The sequence below is a fragment of the Sceloporus occidentalis genome, unplaced genomic scaffold (genome assembly GCF_023333645.1).
Source record: "Sceloporus occidentalis isolate IW3139 unplaced genomic scaffold, rSceOcc1.0.p SCAF_136, whole genome shotgun sequence".
Lineage (NCBI taxonomy): Eukaryota > Metazoa > Chordata > Lepidosauria > Squamata > Phrynosomatidae > Sceloporus > Sceloporus occidentalis.
Window position 1 is genome coordinate 493,965 of NW_028317116.1, and position 16,828 is coordinate 510,792.

A 16,828-nucleotide genomic window follows, 5' to 3' on the forward strand; every position below is an offset into this window, starting at 1 on the left:
TTGTTAATGTTTTATGCATCCAAAGACCTTTAAACATTTCCCATTTTTCATGCTTAGAGAAAGGATCGTTACCAAATACGTACAAGTCTCCAATCAGTCAAGAAAGCCAAAAAGAGGGATGTCGTCATGGGGTTCGAGGTGCGCACGTTTCTGCACTGGCAGCACTGGGAACCGGGGAAGGAGATCACCAAACATCTCGCCCTGAAAAACGTCAAACTGAAAACTCAGAAGGTGCAATTCAGGTGAGCAGGAGAATCGCAGCCTAGAATTCACCTCCGTCCTACATAATACCGTCCTTGTATTTTGAAGCAGAGATTCTCAAGCATATCTCAATAGGTGCAAAGAGCTGCATGCATTTCAACATTTTCTAATGCTGCATTTCGTTAGAAAAGTGTTAATTTAATTAACTGGAACAGCATCTTTAAAATGCGCTATTCAAGCAGCAGTAATATCTCCAGTGGTTCGCCCCTCATTCACGTTCTAAAGCAGGGATTTGTTAGCGACGTGTTCACTGCTACTTTTAACCCATGTTTATTTTTTCCAAGAAGACCCCCCAGCACCCCTTTTTTCAGAACTCTGTTTCCTCAGAGTGTCACCTTAATGTCGGGCACTTCCTTCTCTCTCCCGATCACCTTCCGGCCGCTGGAAAAGGTAGGTAGCGGAACTTGCATCGCTTGCTGTAGAACCCTGTACGGTTTCTTGTTTCTTGTATTACGCTGCCATCTCGTGGGGATTTTGGGACAAGACATACATTACAAAAGTTTCACGTCTCATAAAAATTCTAGAACTCCCTGCCTCCCAACTTTGCGCGGGACAGTCCTGATTTTGCCACTCTGTCCCACCAAGCTCTACCTCTGTCCTGCTTTTTGGGATTTAGATAGAGCTCAGTGGGACAGCATGATTTAGGACACCCGAGAGTACATACTGCGCATGCTCTGTGCCCCCCAGCATCCCCCGGGGGTAGAAGTTGGGAGATATAGAATCCAGTATTATGAAGCCATCAACTAGTCTTTGCTTTCATTCCGTAATCCTATGTGTAACATATTTATAGCGTGACTATGAAGACTTCATCACGTTCGAGGCAGAGGAAGGAAGCTTCTCAGTGGTATTACGAGCTACACTACCTCGCCACGAGCTTCTGTTCCAGGAGGAGCTTACCATCCCCACCTGTGCGGTCTATCACTCCTCCGAGGCTTCATTCGTCCTGCACAACGCATGGTAAGTGCTTTCCTTATTGCAAACCATTGGGGCTGATGAGTGGAAAAGCTTTTACGATTAGTCAATAAAAAAAAATTGCATTGTAGTCCTATTTGCTGCAATAAAATAGAAACTATATTTAAAGATGTACTTTATTACCTTAAAAAGCAACTCATAATCCTCTCCTGCCACTTTGATAAATAACTGGAATACACAGCTATCTTCCTTGTCAGCAGACTGTACATTTTGTCATAAAACAGATGTTTCTGATGATTTGCACGCACAATAATTATCTTGTAGGCTTAAACTGTCACTGTAAGAAAAATACTTTATCACATCAAAATACTGATCAATGCACATTAAAACATATTTTCTATTCTGTGTTCTTGAAAAATACTTTTAAAACCTCTGCTGAGATCATTATAAAGAGTCGCAGGGAAGCCCCAATCCTTTCTTGCGATTGCTGTACAAGTTAAGAATTACAAAAGTGTGTAAAGCTTTATAAGTTAAGTACAAAATTAGAAAAATTGTGAAAAATGAGAAAAAGTAGAAGGGACAGAGTTTTTTTCATGTTTTAAGTCTCTGTCGTTTAAAATTCTTATAGACAGTAGCTTGAATTTATGCGTAAATGTGGAATCATATACCCTGACACCGTATCATGATGTTTTCCATCAGTGACCTGCAGACGTCGTTTCGATGGGAAGTGTCGGACCCTTTCACGATGACCCCGGCTAGTGGAACACTGCATCCTCGATGTGAGATTCCAATCAAGGTCCTGTTCCAGCCACAGATGGCTCTTGTGCACAGCGTGGTGGCAGTTTGCCGATACGGGGTTAACGAGGAATATAACAAAAGCATCCAACTGACTTCCATTGGTGAGCAGACCTCGTTCGTGTAATCGCCAGTCGTCCCCCTTCAATCTATTTATTGCATTAAGAGCTACGTAAATTGTTGGCGCTATATGAATAAAGGATAATAATAATAATAAAATCAAACAAATAGACCTTAATAAGGAAACAACTCTGTCTTTTTATGGAATGGAATATCATTGTTGGGTAAGTAAGTTTTACTGTACTGGGAAAGTGTTAAAGTAGCAGAAGAGGTTAATACAGTGAGGGGATTTAAACACACAAGGGAAAGCAATACGGCTCCTGAATCTAAGACTAGACCAACTACTGATTAAGGTTTGAGTCTTTTATGCAGGAAAAATGGGTGACTAGACGGGGGCCGGATGGGGCCGATCCATCTCTTAATTTTCTCACTCTACTATATGTTTTAGTTGCCCTATATTAGGTGTATCCATCTCCAGTCTGGGAAGGCCACACTAGGACGCTAGGCTTTAACAGTTAGATTAGTTCACGCGTCATGAAAAGTGTTCTCTATTCCTTTGCTCTTTGTTTTGTTTGACGCAGCAAAGTACCCCCACCTGGTGCTGAGAGTTGCTGGGGCTGCAAGTGAAGAAGATGAACCTTTACTGGATTTCGGCTCAGCCGGAGTGGGCACGGTGGTGGAGAAGCACATAGAAATACACAACGTCTCAGCGGTAAGAGCTTCATAGCGTTACCGGGAGCAATTTTATAATTAGAATGTACATCCAAAAGTGACACAAAGGGCATCCGTTCACTGTGATAGCTGCTCCTGCACAGAGACAAGAAGACCTAAGCTAGTTGATTTCTAACAATTTACAGGTAGATTCACCGTTCCGAATTGAACGCGCCACCCATTCATCCCAAATGGACTGTCATTTTTTCTGTGATATCGAACGTTCGGTGGTTCCAGCCCAAGGGAAGCTGAAGATTCCAGTGCAATATCGCCCGCATATTCCTGGAATGGAGACGGTGGATTATTTTCATGTGATCCCAGCTGGTAACCTCACGAAATCTGTGTTAAAGGTTGCCGGAACATGTCAAGGTACACCCTGTATAGAGCTCACAATCAATTTGCATAACCATTCTCCATCCATCAAATATATACAGTAGGTTGACCAAGCGTATCCGTTTCTGCTAAAGGTCCTCGTGTGTCTATCCTAAAGTCTTTGATGGACTTCGGTCTGGTGAATCTGGGGGAGCAGATGCTACGCACCCTGAAAATCACCAATTCTTCGGATGTACCGGCTCACTACCAGTTCGACATTGACAGCAGTGAAAGCGTCTTCTCATTTGATCATCCTTATGGGATTATTGGTCCCCGTGAAACTCGAACTCTGCAGGTCACCTTCGCCCCTCGTCATCCTATTCCCCACTATCGGAGAGTGGCATGCCTCCTCCACCATCAGGTGAGACCGCAGATTATAGAGAAAAGTCCTGTTTTTTTGTATTTTGTTATTATGACTAGAAGCTTGAAGTATTTTGTGCTTCCCTCCGTCTTGCGAAGGTTAGGACTTTCTAAACGCTATTACCGCTCACGCTTTGGTCGTATAACTCATCGACTCTAAAAGTGTTTTTTTTGTTTTTGTTTTAGGATCCTCTTTTTCTAGATTTGATTGGCACGTGTCATTCGGATACAGAGAAACCCGCCATCGTTCTCCCGAAGCATCTGCCCTTATACAGGAAGAATGCGATTCGTGGGCTGACAGCGTACCCTCCAGACGTCCTGAATGCCATGTTACAGGAGGGGAGGGTGGGGAAGGATGCCGACGGAGCGCTGGTGCTGCTGACACAGGTTGCGTGATCTCCGTCACTCAGTCACAGTGAATCTGGAATCGTCCTCAGCTGCTAAGGAGGGGGAGATTAACACTTCTGGTTATAGTTTAATTCCTGGGTTTTTTTAACTGGTTTTTAAACCATTCATATGCTATTTCACTGCCTCTGTTATCTTAAATACATATCCATTTAAAGTTACATGCAGAACCATTTGTAAAATCCATTGTCCAACTCGAAATGCCACATTCTGTCTGATTTTTACTGTTATGGATACATGATAGATATTAACCTCTTACAACCAAGCTGTTGTATTAATACATTTTATATCTTATGTTGCGAAATACAAAATCACATATATTTGGATGATCTGTAATATTATTTTTTCTTTTTTTTTCAGGAATCTGATGGCGAGTATCCTGGGGAACATGGTAGCATGAACTCGGTATCTGAATTCTTTAATGATGAGTTTAGCTCTGACAATACCGTGCTCCCACCCCATGTCACGGCCACAAAAAGAGACTTTGACTTTGGCTGCAGCGTTGGAAATGGCCAGAAAAGGTCTCTCCCGTTATCGCTGACCAATCACACAAAGGGAAAAGTGTCAGTGATATGGACATCAAACCCTGACTGCCCGTTTCAGGTTACCCCACAATGCACAGAGATTCCACCTCTGAAATCCACAGCTTTTACAGTAGTCTTTGGTCCGTCGCAGCCAAACACTCTATATGCTGGGGAGCTGGAAGGTTTTATCTTCTACAAGGTGAGCAGATGACACCAGGCCGGGTAAGAAGGTCTTCAGGACCTTCAATGTATCAAATATTCCTGGGCATAGTAACTGATGATATCAGTTTCACTAACACTATCGTTTTGTGAATCATTTGTTTGTGTGCAGTTATTTTCTCTTTTATCTGAGATCTATAATTTGCACCAGGAATGGAACATAGATGTTTGACTGTTTGTAGTGTCCATAGAGTCTGGTATTATAAAATTAGTATTTCAAACTGTTTTTTAGATCTTATCTGGTCATACTTTATGTCGCCATTGCTTTTTCTTCAGTGCTTTCCTCTTATTCCCTTTTTTACAGGTCCTTCGAGATTATCGGAACGTGGAAGATGCCACAATGTGCCTTCCGTGGTGCATTACGCTTCATGCGAGGGGACACACATTTGAGCAGGGACACCAGCATTTTGTTCCCAGTTGTACACTGGATTGCCCTCGAGCGGTAAGAACATTCTCTAAGTACTACTTAATAATTTCTGAGACAGAGAGAGGAATCAGGCTGAGTTGGAAAACAAGTTGAGATTAGGCTTGAGTATGTAGGTAGTTAAGACAGAAGAAAGCTAAGCAGGTAAGAGAAGGCTATGGCTCCCTGTACTGGTTTTTAGGCCACACATTGAGGGGTGACCTGTAAAGGTTTAAATTTAACGGCGGGTCTGTATGTAATGCCTAAGGCTTCCTAGGTCATAGGAGTTAACAAACCAGATATGATGGGTTTAGTTGGGGCAGTACCAGACTCTGATGAAGAGCCTGCCATAGGCAGACCCATGCAAATGTTATATATAGTTTAGAACTCCTTAGAGATCTGTATATATTAGTGAATCTTTACTAACCATAGCTTGCTGGTTCCCAGGGTTTGGCCAACCCTGCAGAATTATATTTGGAAATATGTATATTAATGTAAGATGAAGTTCTAATAAAGTGACTTATTGCCCCTTTGCTCCAGGTTTTTCCTCCAGTAAAACAGAATGGTCAGGCTCAGCGTACGTTGCTGATCCAGAACACAGGGCCCTTACCACTGGCCTATGCAATAGACCAGACGAGCTGCCCCTCAGCCCAGGTGAAGCCGGCCTCGGGTCAAATCCCATCCGGATCTCATCAAATTCTGCTTCTAAGAACCAGCCCTACCCAAGCAGGACTGACAAGGCATCAACTGCCCCTGCAGCTGAACTTCAGTCCTGATTTTACCCAGGTAAGCTACAGAGTTTAGGACTCTTATAAGTAGAGCACTGGACTATTGACATTTTGCATATCATTATATGACAAAAAAATCCCCAACCCTTTTATTTTAATTAACTCTAGTAGTGCCAACAAACTTGTGTTTAGTGTACAGAAATATGTAGCCTGCTCCCGTTGTATTTTTATCAGATATATAAGATATAGATTGCTCTAGGAGCGCGAGTGTTGTTTATTAACATTCTCTTGCTTTTGTACCCAAGGAAATAGTGCTGTTCTCTCGTGCTGAAGCCCCGCAGCTCGTTCTAGAAGGGGCCGGAAAGCTCTTTTTTAAGCCGACATGTGTGGGGACGCAGTCTGAGCGCTCTTACTCTCTGAAGAATTGCTCCAGATTTCCACTGCGCTTCCAGTGGAAAATACAACAACCAGATGCATCATTCATTTCAGTAACTCCAAGCAGTGGAATTATCCGGCCCAACGAAAGCATGGTAAGGGACCCCCAAACGGTGCAAATGATGAGATGCCAAGAAATTATTTTCCTGGCCTGTTAGGGTTAATATGTGAGCCTGCCTTTAATTAATATGCATAAAATAGTCTCACTTATTCAGTTAATCTTCTAGATAAGAGTTCCTGCAAAAAAATATATTAGGGGGATGTTTTGGAAAAGTCACAAACAGTATCCTTCTTGTTTCTGTTTTAAGACCATAGGTATTGGGCTTCCCGAATTGTGTGATAATAATGTTCACATAGAAAGTTCATCGTATTATTTGTTCTCCACGTTCGTAGGTCCAGACTTGGTCATTTGTGCCACAAGAGGAAAGGAAATACTTTGCTAAAGCCACGGCGCTAACTTGGGCAGCGGAGGAAGATCTTGAACCTGTCGAGAAAATGCGTTATATCCTCCGTATCACTGGAGAGGGCTGCAGGGGGACGCTGTCTGTAAGTGTATCTAATGTAGCCCAACTTGGGAGGCTCTTTTAATGAACGGAAGTCATCAGTATGATGAATCCTAAACCTTGCATTTGGGCTTTCGCAGTGGCCTGGGTCACTGAAAACTGAGTTTTTGGTGGGGGAAGTGAGCTAGCCTTTAGGTTTCCACATTCCCTTGATGGGGCACTGGAGCACAATGTCTCCAACCTCATTGTTATTTGTACCAATTTTATGTGACTGGCTGGTTTCATATGTCTAGCCAGCCTGTAATGTGTAACGTCCTTTCCTATAATTCACCTGTTAAGCATGTACACTCGCAAAAGTTACAGAATTTTTTTTGCAGTTACTATAATTAAGTATTGTATACAGTGCTATCCAAGCCATTCGAATCTCAGAATAAAAAATGTATGGATAAGACACACACGGCATATGAACATTACTGGGAAAATCTGGTGCTATGTGCCAGGGAGAAGTTTGGCAAAGATAGAACAGATTGTGTTGATGTTTTTCCTTTTGTCTTCAGGCACTCCAGGCGCAGGTGGACCTGGGGGATATTTTGGTTGGCAGCTTTCAGTCGTGGGATTTGCCTCTGTCGAATGATGGAGACTGCACTCTTGAATACACACTGAGTGCTAAACAGGAGATAAACGGTCCGTGTGACCAGGAAGAAGTCACCCATGATCCAGTTGGTAGGATGTGCTTTGTCTCTTTGCAAACAGATGGACCTTACTTTTTCTGTTCTGCTGTTTAAACATGCAAATTATCATTCACAATAAAGCTGTTAAAAGTACTTTTCACCCATGAACCCTATGCTCACATTTGTCTGACATCCTTTCATTTCATAACAGCCTTGGAGTTTGAGAACAGTAGAGGCTGTCTCCCTGCGCGGACCAAGCTCAGCATCAGGGTGACAGCTCGTCCGGCACGCAGGCTCCAGTACATATGGAAAATATTCTATTCCATTTTGACCCCAAAAGGTGAGGTTAAAAACTCGACTGTAGTGGCCTACCCTTGCAACGCAACTCGAATGTTGCAAGTAGGCATGACTTTACACTTTGCGAGTCACATGTGAGGTACATGCAAGTTGAGTGACACGCTCCTTTGGGACAGTCGGTGGGAGCGGGGGGCTCTGTCCTTCAGAGTTTTCCTTATTTTTGACTTTTATTTTTGGCACTTTACTCCGTTTGGCCTTTGATGATAATCCTTTTGCACCAGGATCGATGGATAAAGCACCCCACATTTGTTAACATAGTAATAATATTTAGTTATTTTACCCTAATAATCTATAGAGAAAACACCTGCACATTAATGCCTTTTTCCGTCCATAGCTCTGGATCCCAGTAACGCAGTCAGCAAGGAGCACTTTCTGTGCTGTGTGACGGCACAGGGTGTTTACCCCGTCTTGTCCATTGTGGATGTGTGCGCGGCTGGCAGTGCCACTTCACTCAACAAGACTCAACTGTGGAGACTGTTTTCATTAGAAAGACTAAACGCATACCTCCAAAGAGACCCCACTCCGGCAGAGCTTATATATCGGGTCCCTACTCGACACAGGTACGGTGCGCCATGGGTGCTAGGGTTTAAAAGATTTGGAAGGTGACTCTTAACAGCTGAAAACATGAAATATACTTGGATGTGCCAGACTCTAAGATCTTTTGCTAATGGCTTTGGCTGCGCTGTGTCACATTTGGTGGAAAAAATTACCACCTGGCTTATTGACTGAGCTGAAGTCCTTTAGCGGTCACTGTGAGCAGCTGAACTAGGTGGGGACTCCCCACAAACACAGAAGGAATTGGTTATCCCCAAATCCAGGTCAGTGCGAGCATCAGAACCTTTGGGACTTACAGAACAAACGGTCTGGGCCCTTCTCCCCAGGTTTTCCAGGATTTTCACTTCTACTCATCTTTTTGTGTTGGCAAAGATGACATAGGCAGGCTGTTTGGGGGAACTGACAAGCTGTTTTGAGGCCAAAGATGGCACTGGCAAGCTGTTTGCTGGCACTGACAAGCTGTTTGGGGACAAAGATGGCAGATGCCAAACTGTTTGAGGGAAAAGGTGATACAGGAAGCTGTTTGGGGGCACAGAAGACACTCACTTAGGCTAGACCTGTTACTATATGATTGATCATTTCATGTAAGTCATGATTATCTTTTTTTCATTCATGCACAGCGTCCGGAGATGCCCCCCTATAAACACCCCAGTGCTCCTTGACTTCAACTTTGGAGCCGCCCCTGTGGGATCGGAACCTTTTGTGACATTTCTCTTGCTAGAGAACAGAGGGGTTCTGCCTGTGAACTGGTGAGTACGCAGGATACGGAGCTATGTCATTTAGCAGCGTTTGTGTATAGTAAGCAATGAAATGATCCTGCAGGTTGGACCACTGCATTGATTGCTTCACAAACTTTTATTAGTCGGAGAGTCTGACAAGCAGTATGATAAGGACTCAGAATGTCTGTTGAGGAGACTGGGCTCAGAACTCATACAAATGGCTAATAAGCAACAAACATAGAATTTGATAGCAGATGCAGATTTAGTGAGGGTTCCGAGTTCATTGTTACCAAAATCTGGTTTTCTGCTCCCACAGGGAATTTCTATTTCCAGCAGATCAGCAGATCGAGCTCGAGTTCTGGGCTGAAACCTTTGAGTTTGAGCAAAGCGAGATTCACCAGATGAGAATCCAAGACAACAAGCTGTTTGCAGCCAGCCCCAAATCAGGGACTGTGAATCCAGGCCAGCAGCACACGGTCCAGCTGTCATACAGGTGAGTTATCTACACGGATACACGCAATGGGCATGATCTGTGCATCTGTTTACAATAAAATTATATATATATATATACTATTGTACTGTCTCAGAGGGGTTTCATGTTCTGTGCTACTATTTAACTGGGAATCTTCTATTGATATTTGGAAACCTATATCTTTTTTTTATTTATGATCCAATGTACAGGCATGATTTTGTTGGAATCGATCGTCTGCCAGTCCTGCTGAAATTGTCACATGGCCGGGAGATATTGGTACGTTGGATGTAAATTGGATGTGTGTGAGCGGCAAAGAGAAAAGGTGAGGGAGGGTGTGAGTGTGCATATGTATGGGTAAGTTTATGGTGTTGGTGTAAGAGTGTGTGTATGTACAGTATCTATGTGTGGGTAACTGTACAGTGTTAAAGTGAGTCAGTGTATGGTGTTAGCGTGAATATGGTATTAGAGTGTCAGGGTTGAGCCTATGGTTTAGTGGTGTAAGGGAGATGGTGTGGATATATATATATATGTGTGTGTAAGTGTATGGTTAGAGTGAGTATGCTGCTTCCTTTATAATATATGAATGTATTGGCCACACCTGAAATGTTGCTGGGTGCGACATAGTAATTTTTGTTGCGTCTTTCTGCAGCTAAACTTCATTGGAGTCACCGTTGAGAAGGATCAGCGCTACGTACATTTCACCTCCACGAAGCACCAGTTCACCCCAGTGGCCATCGGCAGCTCTGGGCCCCCCAAACAGGTGACTTTTATATATATCCAATTCTGTCTCGGGTTTCAATCGCTGCACTCCTTACACTGAGGTTCACATGTCTCTCCGCGACGTAGTTCATTCCTGTTACTTTCCATCTATCGCATTACAGCCTGTAACCTTTACTTTATGGATTTGCTTTAATATAACATCTTAGAGACGTAGACAGGCAGTTGGTGGAGCTTTGATACCCCCAGCTTGGTGCAAATAGGCAGTATTAACGTCTGGGTTTGTAGCCCCTGATGTATATAACGTGTTTCCAGAGGTGAGCCACATCTTTTCATGTCACAGATCTATGAACTGTACAATGGAGGCGCCGTGGCCGTGATCTACGAAATTCAGCAGGATCTGCTTAGGGCAATCCAGGAGGAGAATTATCACCACCCCGTGTTCCAGTGTCTAAACCCCAGGGGGGAGATATTACCCGGAGCAACCGCTTTCGTGGAGTGGATCTTCTCCCCACTGGAGGCTAAAACTTACTCAGTAAGAATGTTAACCCATTAAAAACAATGCATTGTGAGCCCGTACATGTACGGGCTTTGTCATGAAGAGGTTAAATGCTACAGTCATCTATCCATCCGCTGCCGGTAACGTAACTTTGCTTGTCTGTGCCGTTACACTCAGGTTACCGTCCCTGTGCACATCCTCGGAGGCGACTCTGTCCTCGTCACGTTTGAAGGAATTGGTTATGATAGAGACGCGCTCGGGGACTCCGCAGTGTTTGAGAACTTTTCACCGTTACCAGCAACCCCAAGGCTCACGGCTCCGGGGCAGGTAAAGGGCCATTTAACAAACGAGTTTAACCCTTACATCCCATAGGAGTGTCGACTAATATCAATATCAACACTAATATCTCTTACAAGAGACAGATGCCAAAGTAGGGGCTTCCTTCCCCTTCTGCTTGATAATCACTTTTTTAGCATCACACACGGCAAGCAGTGCCGGCTGACATGGGAAAATAGTTTAGAACTTCAAAAGTAGAAGCTGCCTCTTGAAAATTTTGCTATGGGGAGCGTGTGATATCGTGTCCTCATCCATGACATTGTCCTGTTTCGCCGTGTCTTCTGCAGCAGGTTCTCCTGAGCCTGCAGAGCGTCACTTTTGGAGATATCCCAGTTTTCTCAAAATCCAGTCGGCTTCTGTTCCTCAACAACATGTCTCGGAGAGAAGCGGCTTTCTTCACCTGGTGTGCAGGGTCTCCCCATGTTAATGAGGTGAGTGCACTCCAAACCACGGACTCCACAGATCTGTGCATTCTTTCATAGAAAAAAACCCAGCAAAAACGCTTTGCTGCCATTGTCTCTTTAATCAAAATGCCGCTCAGACCTGTAAACAATAAAAAAAAATGACTCAATGTTATGTCGCAGAGGAGTTAATGAATGTAAGACTATTTTCTTTAGTGATCGATACCCACGCTTGGAATTCTTTGTAGCATTATGTAATTTTATCAGATATGTGTTTGCCTTAAAGTCCAACCTTTTCATACTGTTAGGTGACAGTATAGGCCAGGGCTAACTAGAGCCCAAATCCTGGCTTGGTCCAGCTCATCTGGAAAGGACTAGCAGTAGCCAGGGCCAAGCTGGCCCTCCTCCTCTCTCCTGAGGGTCGTACCTATCCAGCTTGCCAAACTTCACTGGGCCCAGGGGTCTGCATACCCCCCCCCCCCCCGCTTTAGCTCATGTTCTTCACATGATATTAGGGATATTGGGATATTAGTTTATACAATTGGTGGAAACTATTGCCATCACGTAATATGACAAGTACCTTGTAGGGTGAAGCCATGCTGGGTGAGTGTGTCTTACTGGAGTTTTGGATTTTGTTACAGGCCCTGCACGTCTCTCCTGCGTCAGGTGTTTTGCGGCCAGGTGAGAGTACAAACGTCATTGTCACACTTCATACGGGGGAGCAGGCTGCTTTCTACACGCTGGACCTTGTATGCGAGGCAAGTCAATCCCTGAAACGCATTTGTTCTATTAAATCGAGGGATCCATTACATGGCTGCAGGATCACGTATCTATGTCTCTATGAATGTCCTGTGACTCCCTGGGGACTAGCAGAGTCTCTCATCTTCTTCCAGATCTTTATGGAAAAGGCGCTTGCCAAATACCATCAGGAGCTTCTGGAGTGGGAGGAAGAACGAGAACGGCAGTCTTTGGAATTTACCATCACTGAACATGGCAGGGAGAAGAAGGAATCACCGGCTTGGGTAAATTCCTGCCTGGGGTTATGCGCACAAATAACATCATACTATTTATCAGAGCACCTTGTAGCGACTTTCATTTTCACCAACAAGGTCTTATTTCTAACTGGTATTTATTTATTTTCCAGCATGGCTTGACGTCCTCTGGATCCGGTGCATCCAAAGGGACCCAGGAATTAAAAGAAATCCGGAGATACAAGGTACGCCTGACTCCTCGACGCACCATCATTTTCACCAATGATCAATTATAGCTCATTATAAATAGCAACATTACAATATTTAGACGCAAGACAACATAGAGACATGAATATCTACATATGACTGATATAAATACAGTGGGAGTCTGTCCTCCACCCGCCAGATGCTTACTGACGATGCGCCACCATGCAGTAAATGCAGTAACTAAATTAGTAATAGGAAATATTATGCAATATCAATATATATTAGAAAATGAAAAGTTAACCTTTTTTCCAAGCTTTTGTAGAAGTTCTGAAAATAATTCATGTTTTGTTTTCAGACCCTCCCACCCATCAAGAACGGAGAGGTTTCTCGGCCACCGGCGACCAGAGACAGAGGGAGTCGAATGGCAGAAAAGGAGCGGCAGAGATTCTGGCCCCAACCTGAACATCCGGACCCTCTCCATCTGCACTTGTCGGTTACCGGAAGATCCCACCACACTCAGGACTTCTTCAACCTTTTACAAAACGACTTCCATCTTCACTTCCATCACTGGTGAGAATCCCCATCTCAATGGCTAATGATAAGGATATTAATAAGATCAATTAGAGAAAAGAAGAAGGACTGCCATTAAAGTTAACACCATCATGATCACTAACTAAGTGAGTCTGTTAGATGTAGATCACAATGGGGGGGGGGGATTCAGAAAGAGACAAATCGTTCATTTATATACCCAATAGGCTGCCCAAGAACAGAGAGGAAAAACCGGCGCATGTGGATCTGCAACCAGAGACCGGAGAGTCGGACGCCAGCCAAAGGAAGCCCACCCTTCAGCAGCAGGAATTGGCTGTGGACATCATGGCATCCGTTATCCAGTAAACATTTAACCATTTCAGTACTGCAAGATTACAAGATTTATTGCAATGACACAGATTAATGTTATTTGATGTCTGACATCAAGTTGCTCTAAAACAATACCCAGAGAGCTATTTGATGGAGACCCCCATATAGAAAGTATTTTTCTATATGAAAGATAATGGAGATACTTAATGGCGCCAGGAGGAGTTAAGTTCAGAAAACATTAATTTCTTGTGTTAAATGAAGCCCTTGTGTTTATATTTTGATACTAATGAGTGGAACGTAAAATCTAATTTTATGTATATGGTTCTAGGTCAGCTTGAGACATATATAACATATATATATCTATCTATATGTGTGAATTATCACCACCCCGTGTTCCAGTGTCTAAACCCCAGGGGGGAGATATTACCCGGAGCAACCGCTTTCGTGGAGTGGATCTTCTCCCCACTGGAGGCTAAAACTTACTCAGTGTAGAAAAGTGTAGAAAATCCACATAATCCACTGGTGCGGATTTCATTTTTCTTAGGAATCTTTTGGATGACCCACGCTTCCACGAAGCTATTGAGCAGATTGGGAACGATCCTCTCCCTTACTTCAGTCAGCTGGGAACCCGAGAGAAGCCTTCAAATAGAGGAGGCACGCCTGGGGCCAAGGACACGGGGTCTTCTGAAGCAAGGTCAGATGTGTTAGCTATAGAGGGAAAGAAAAACAAAAAGGGGGAAACAACGAGAGATGAGAAGGAGCCAAGCGAAAGAGAGGAAGAGGGCGAGGAACGTCACACAGAAGAAGAGGGTGAGGAACGTCACACAGAAGAAGAGGGTGAGGAACGTCACACAGAAGAAGAGGGTGAGGAACACGTGATGGATGAGGAGCGCGGGATGGCCTGTGCACAAACTGATGTTAAATCGCACACAGCGCAAGAGGAACTAAAAGAAAAAATCAAAAGGTGAGATATGATCAGATTACTAAACTTCATTTTAGGAAGACAAGTGAATCCACAGCTTCGCCCTTTTGCGAAGTTGGTCAATAGTTCTACTAATGGTAGAATCAAGGTCCCGGCGTTAACGGGGCAAGGTGTGAGTAATCAGTCATATTCAAGGTGCTGTCAGTGCACGTTTCAGCAAGCGGGCATGGAGAGTAAGCTATAAGAGATCTGGTTATGATCCTCCCTATCATTATAGATCAACAAGGGATCTACGAGCAAACAGTAGCCAGTTGTGCCTTAATTACTCAATGGGCCCATGTAGGGGATCTGATTCATCCTCGCTACTTAGACCAATTGCTGCCAGGGAGAAAATGTATCAGCTACATGTGCTCTGGCCACCAGGTGGCGCTGTGTCACCACAGTGGTTAGCCTTCGTACCATAAAGCGCTAATGATTTCACTTGCCCCGTATTCTAGGCCTGGGTCTTTACACTCACTTCCTTAGCGCCGCCGTAAAGTGCTGAGTGTACCCACACAATTTCTGTTTTTCTTATCTCAATAGTTTAAACACATGACCTCATAGCCTAAGAAAGAACGAGGCGACGAGGGCTTTCCTGAACTCTCACATGACTAAGCAGAAGCAGGATGCAGGATGCATCGTATTTGCAATTTAAAGCAACGTCTGACTTAGATGGCACAATAACCATTTATAGGGCGAAGTCCTACCTCCTGCCCCGATCTGCTTAATAGAGCCGCCGTATCACAAATCGTAGTATTTTAACACAGACGTCCAGTGGTTTTCCAGCTGTTGGGGGGATCTCACCCCGAATATCCCACTGGCGGCTCTGTGCCGAGTCTGACGACACTTCTCTGCTATATTTGCTTTCAGTTAATATTTTAATGGTTTTTCAAGAAAAAACAAAACCACAGTAACGATTATTTCAATTGCTTTAAGAGCTTTTACAGAAGTACAATTCCCACAAATGGGGGTAGGAAGAGGGACTTCATGTATCTACGTATGTATCTATGTATGTACAAACCAGATGACGGCCCTTTCTGCTGCCCCATTGGGGCATCAAGAGTTAATTGTTCTAGATGTATACCACCGCCATGTCTGTACCACCTCTATTAAATCCTCCGCAGCGCCAACTAAGCATTTCCATCGGAGTATAGAATAAGCTAGAACTGTTCCAGACGTAGCGCAGGGCGTGACGGGTTTGTGGATAGAAAACCCTTTTGGGCCGAATGTTCAAAGAATCCGTTCCAAAGTCGTGAGAGATGAGGCCACGCGGTAGAGCGAGGGCTTTCACAAAATAAGTCTGTTTGTTCATGTTTTTATTTAAACACAACGCTGCTCAACGCCAGAGATTTCACCGTCCGCCTGTCTTCTCAGGTCGCCGGGGTTCGCTCACCTGGCAGAATCTGTGCTAGAGAATACTTTGCAGAATATCCTGATCGAAGCCAACCGAGGAGAAGTGGTGCTCACCGCGCGCCCTCGCGTCATCGCCCTGCCTCCCGTGACCCCCAGGTATTTTGTGTCTCTCGTGTGTATACTTTAATTTTCCTTAATGGCTCTCACCGATCCTATATGACTTAGAGGATGGTATAAATAGGATTTCACATCGCTCTCGGTTTACTTATCTATTAACTTGAAAAACGAACCGTACCGGCCAACGCGCCAGCCTGACCGCTTCCACGGGGCGGAAGGATTGAAGCGTCCGAACAGAGCGGTGTCGCACAGAATATTATCCAGATCAGCTGATTTCTCAGAAGGAATCGATCGAAGGAATTAACCGTCCAGCTTGTGCTAACTTGTAACCTAGCGATTCGCTCGAGCCCGGGGTATAAATCACATCATATTGCCCTCCAGGTGTGAGATATCCCACAGGTGCAGGAGATAGTAACGGATTACCAAAGTAAATACAAGCTGCACAGGAACCACGAGCTGGGAGTTTGTGGATAAATATTGTCGCTGTCTTTTTTTCTTTAATAGGGGGATCAGCCCTTCCTCCACGGCACGGACCCTCTCCACCCCACAGAACGAACAGGCCACGGCAGATTGTCCCAAGCCAGACATCTCAGATAACGGGGCAAGAACCGTCACCCCCACACGAAGCCAACGAGCATCGTTCCGTTCGTCGCACCCGGCCCCCTAAGCACCCGGCTGACATGGAAGAAAAAACATGAGTTTCCAGAGGGGTTAATATTCATTAATGGGAAGTGGATATAATTAGGGGGTTTCTTTTTTTTTTTCCTGTAAACACATTAAAGCGTCTTTGTTTCCAGTTCAGTTTGTAGATGGAAGTTTCTGATATTCTTTACCGCCTGTCCGGGTCACCTGCGGCGCGCGTTACAGAAGCAGAGAGTCGCCCTGACATTGTGTCAGATTTGTTTAAGGACAGACAATAAATTCTGGCGTGACCCACGCTGCGGAC

At 44.3% G+C, this 16,828-nt stretch overlaps 1 protein-coding gene across 1 annotated transcript; it reads left to right on the forward strand.

Moving 5' to 3' along the window:
• The first annotated feature begins 126 nt into the window (after positions 1–126).
• Positions 127–16,549, forward strand: LOC149281262 (cilia- and flagella-associated protein 65-like). Its single transcript, XM_089499471.1, has 31 exons — positions 127–242; positions 549–651; positions 1,052–1,218; positions 1,873–2,072; positions 2,610–2,740; positions 2,886–3,108; positions 3,207–3,472; positions 3,658–3,858; positions 4,237–4,377; positions 4,480–4,599; positions 4,924–5,061; positions 5,563–5,808; positions 6,056–6,280; positions 6,579–6,731; positions 7,246–7,411; positions 7,571–7,704; positions 8,080–8,276; positions 8,892–9,020; positions 9,307–9,483; positions 9,672–9,738; positions 10,112–10,222; positions 10,523–10,714; positions 10,856–11,005; positions 11,302–11,445; positions 12,057–12,173; positions 12,309–12,431; positions 12,560–12,631; positions 12,949–13,163; positions 13,996–14,415; positions 15,787–15,921; positions 16,387–16,549. The coding sequence occupies exons 1-31, from the start codon at positions 127–129 to the stop codon at positions 16,547–16,549; spliced, it is 5,142 nt and encodes a 1,713-aa protein (XP_089355597.1).
• Positions 16,550–16,828: the final 279 nt, after the last annotated feature.

Coding starts and splice junctions, on each gene's coding strand:
- LOC149281262 (XM_089499471.1), top strand. CDS start 127: ATGGGGTTCGAGGTGCGCACGTTTCTGCACTGGCAGCACTGGGAACCG. Junction 6,281..6,578: donor TCCGGCCCAACGAAAGCATG/GTAAGGGACCCC, acceptor CCACGTTCGTAG/GTCCAGACTTGGTCATTTGT. Junction 9,739..10,111: donor CACATGGCCGGGAGATATTG/GTACGTTGGATG, acceptor GTCTTTCTGCAG/CTAAACTTCATTGGAGTCAC.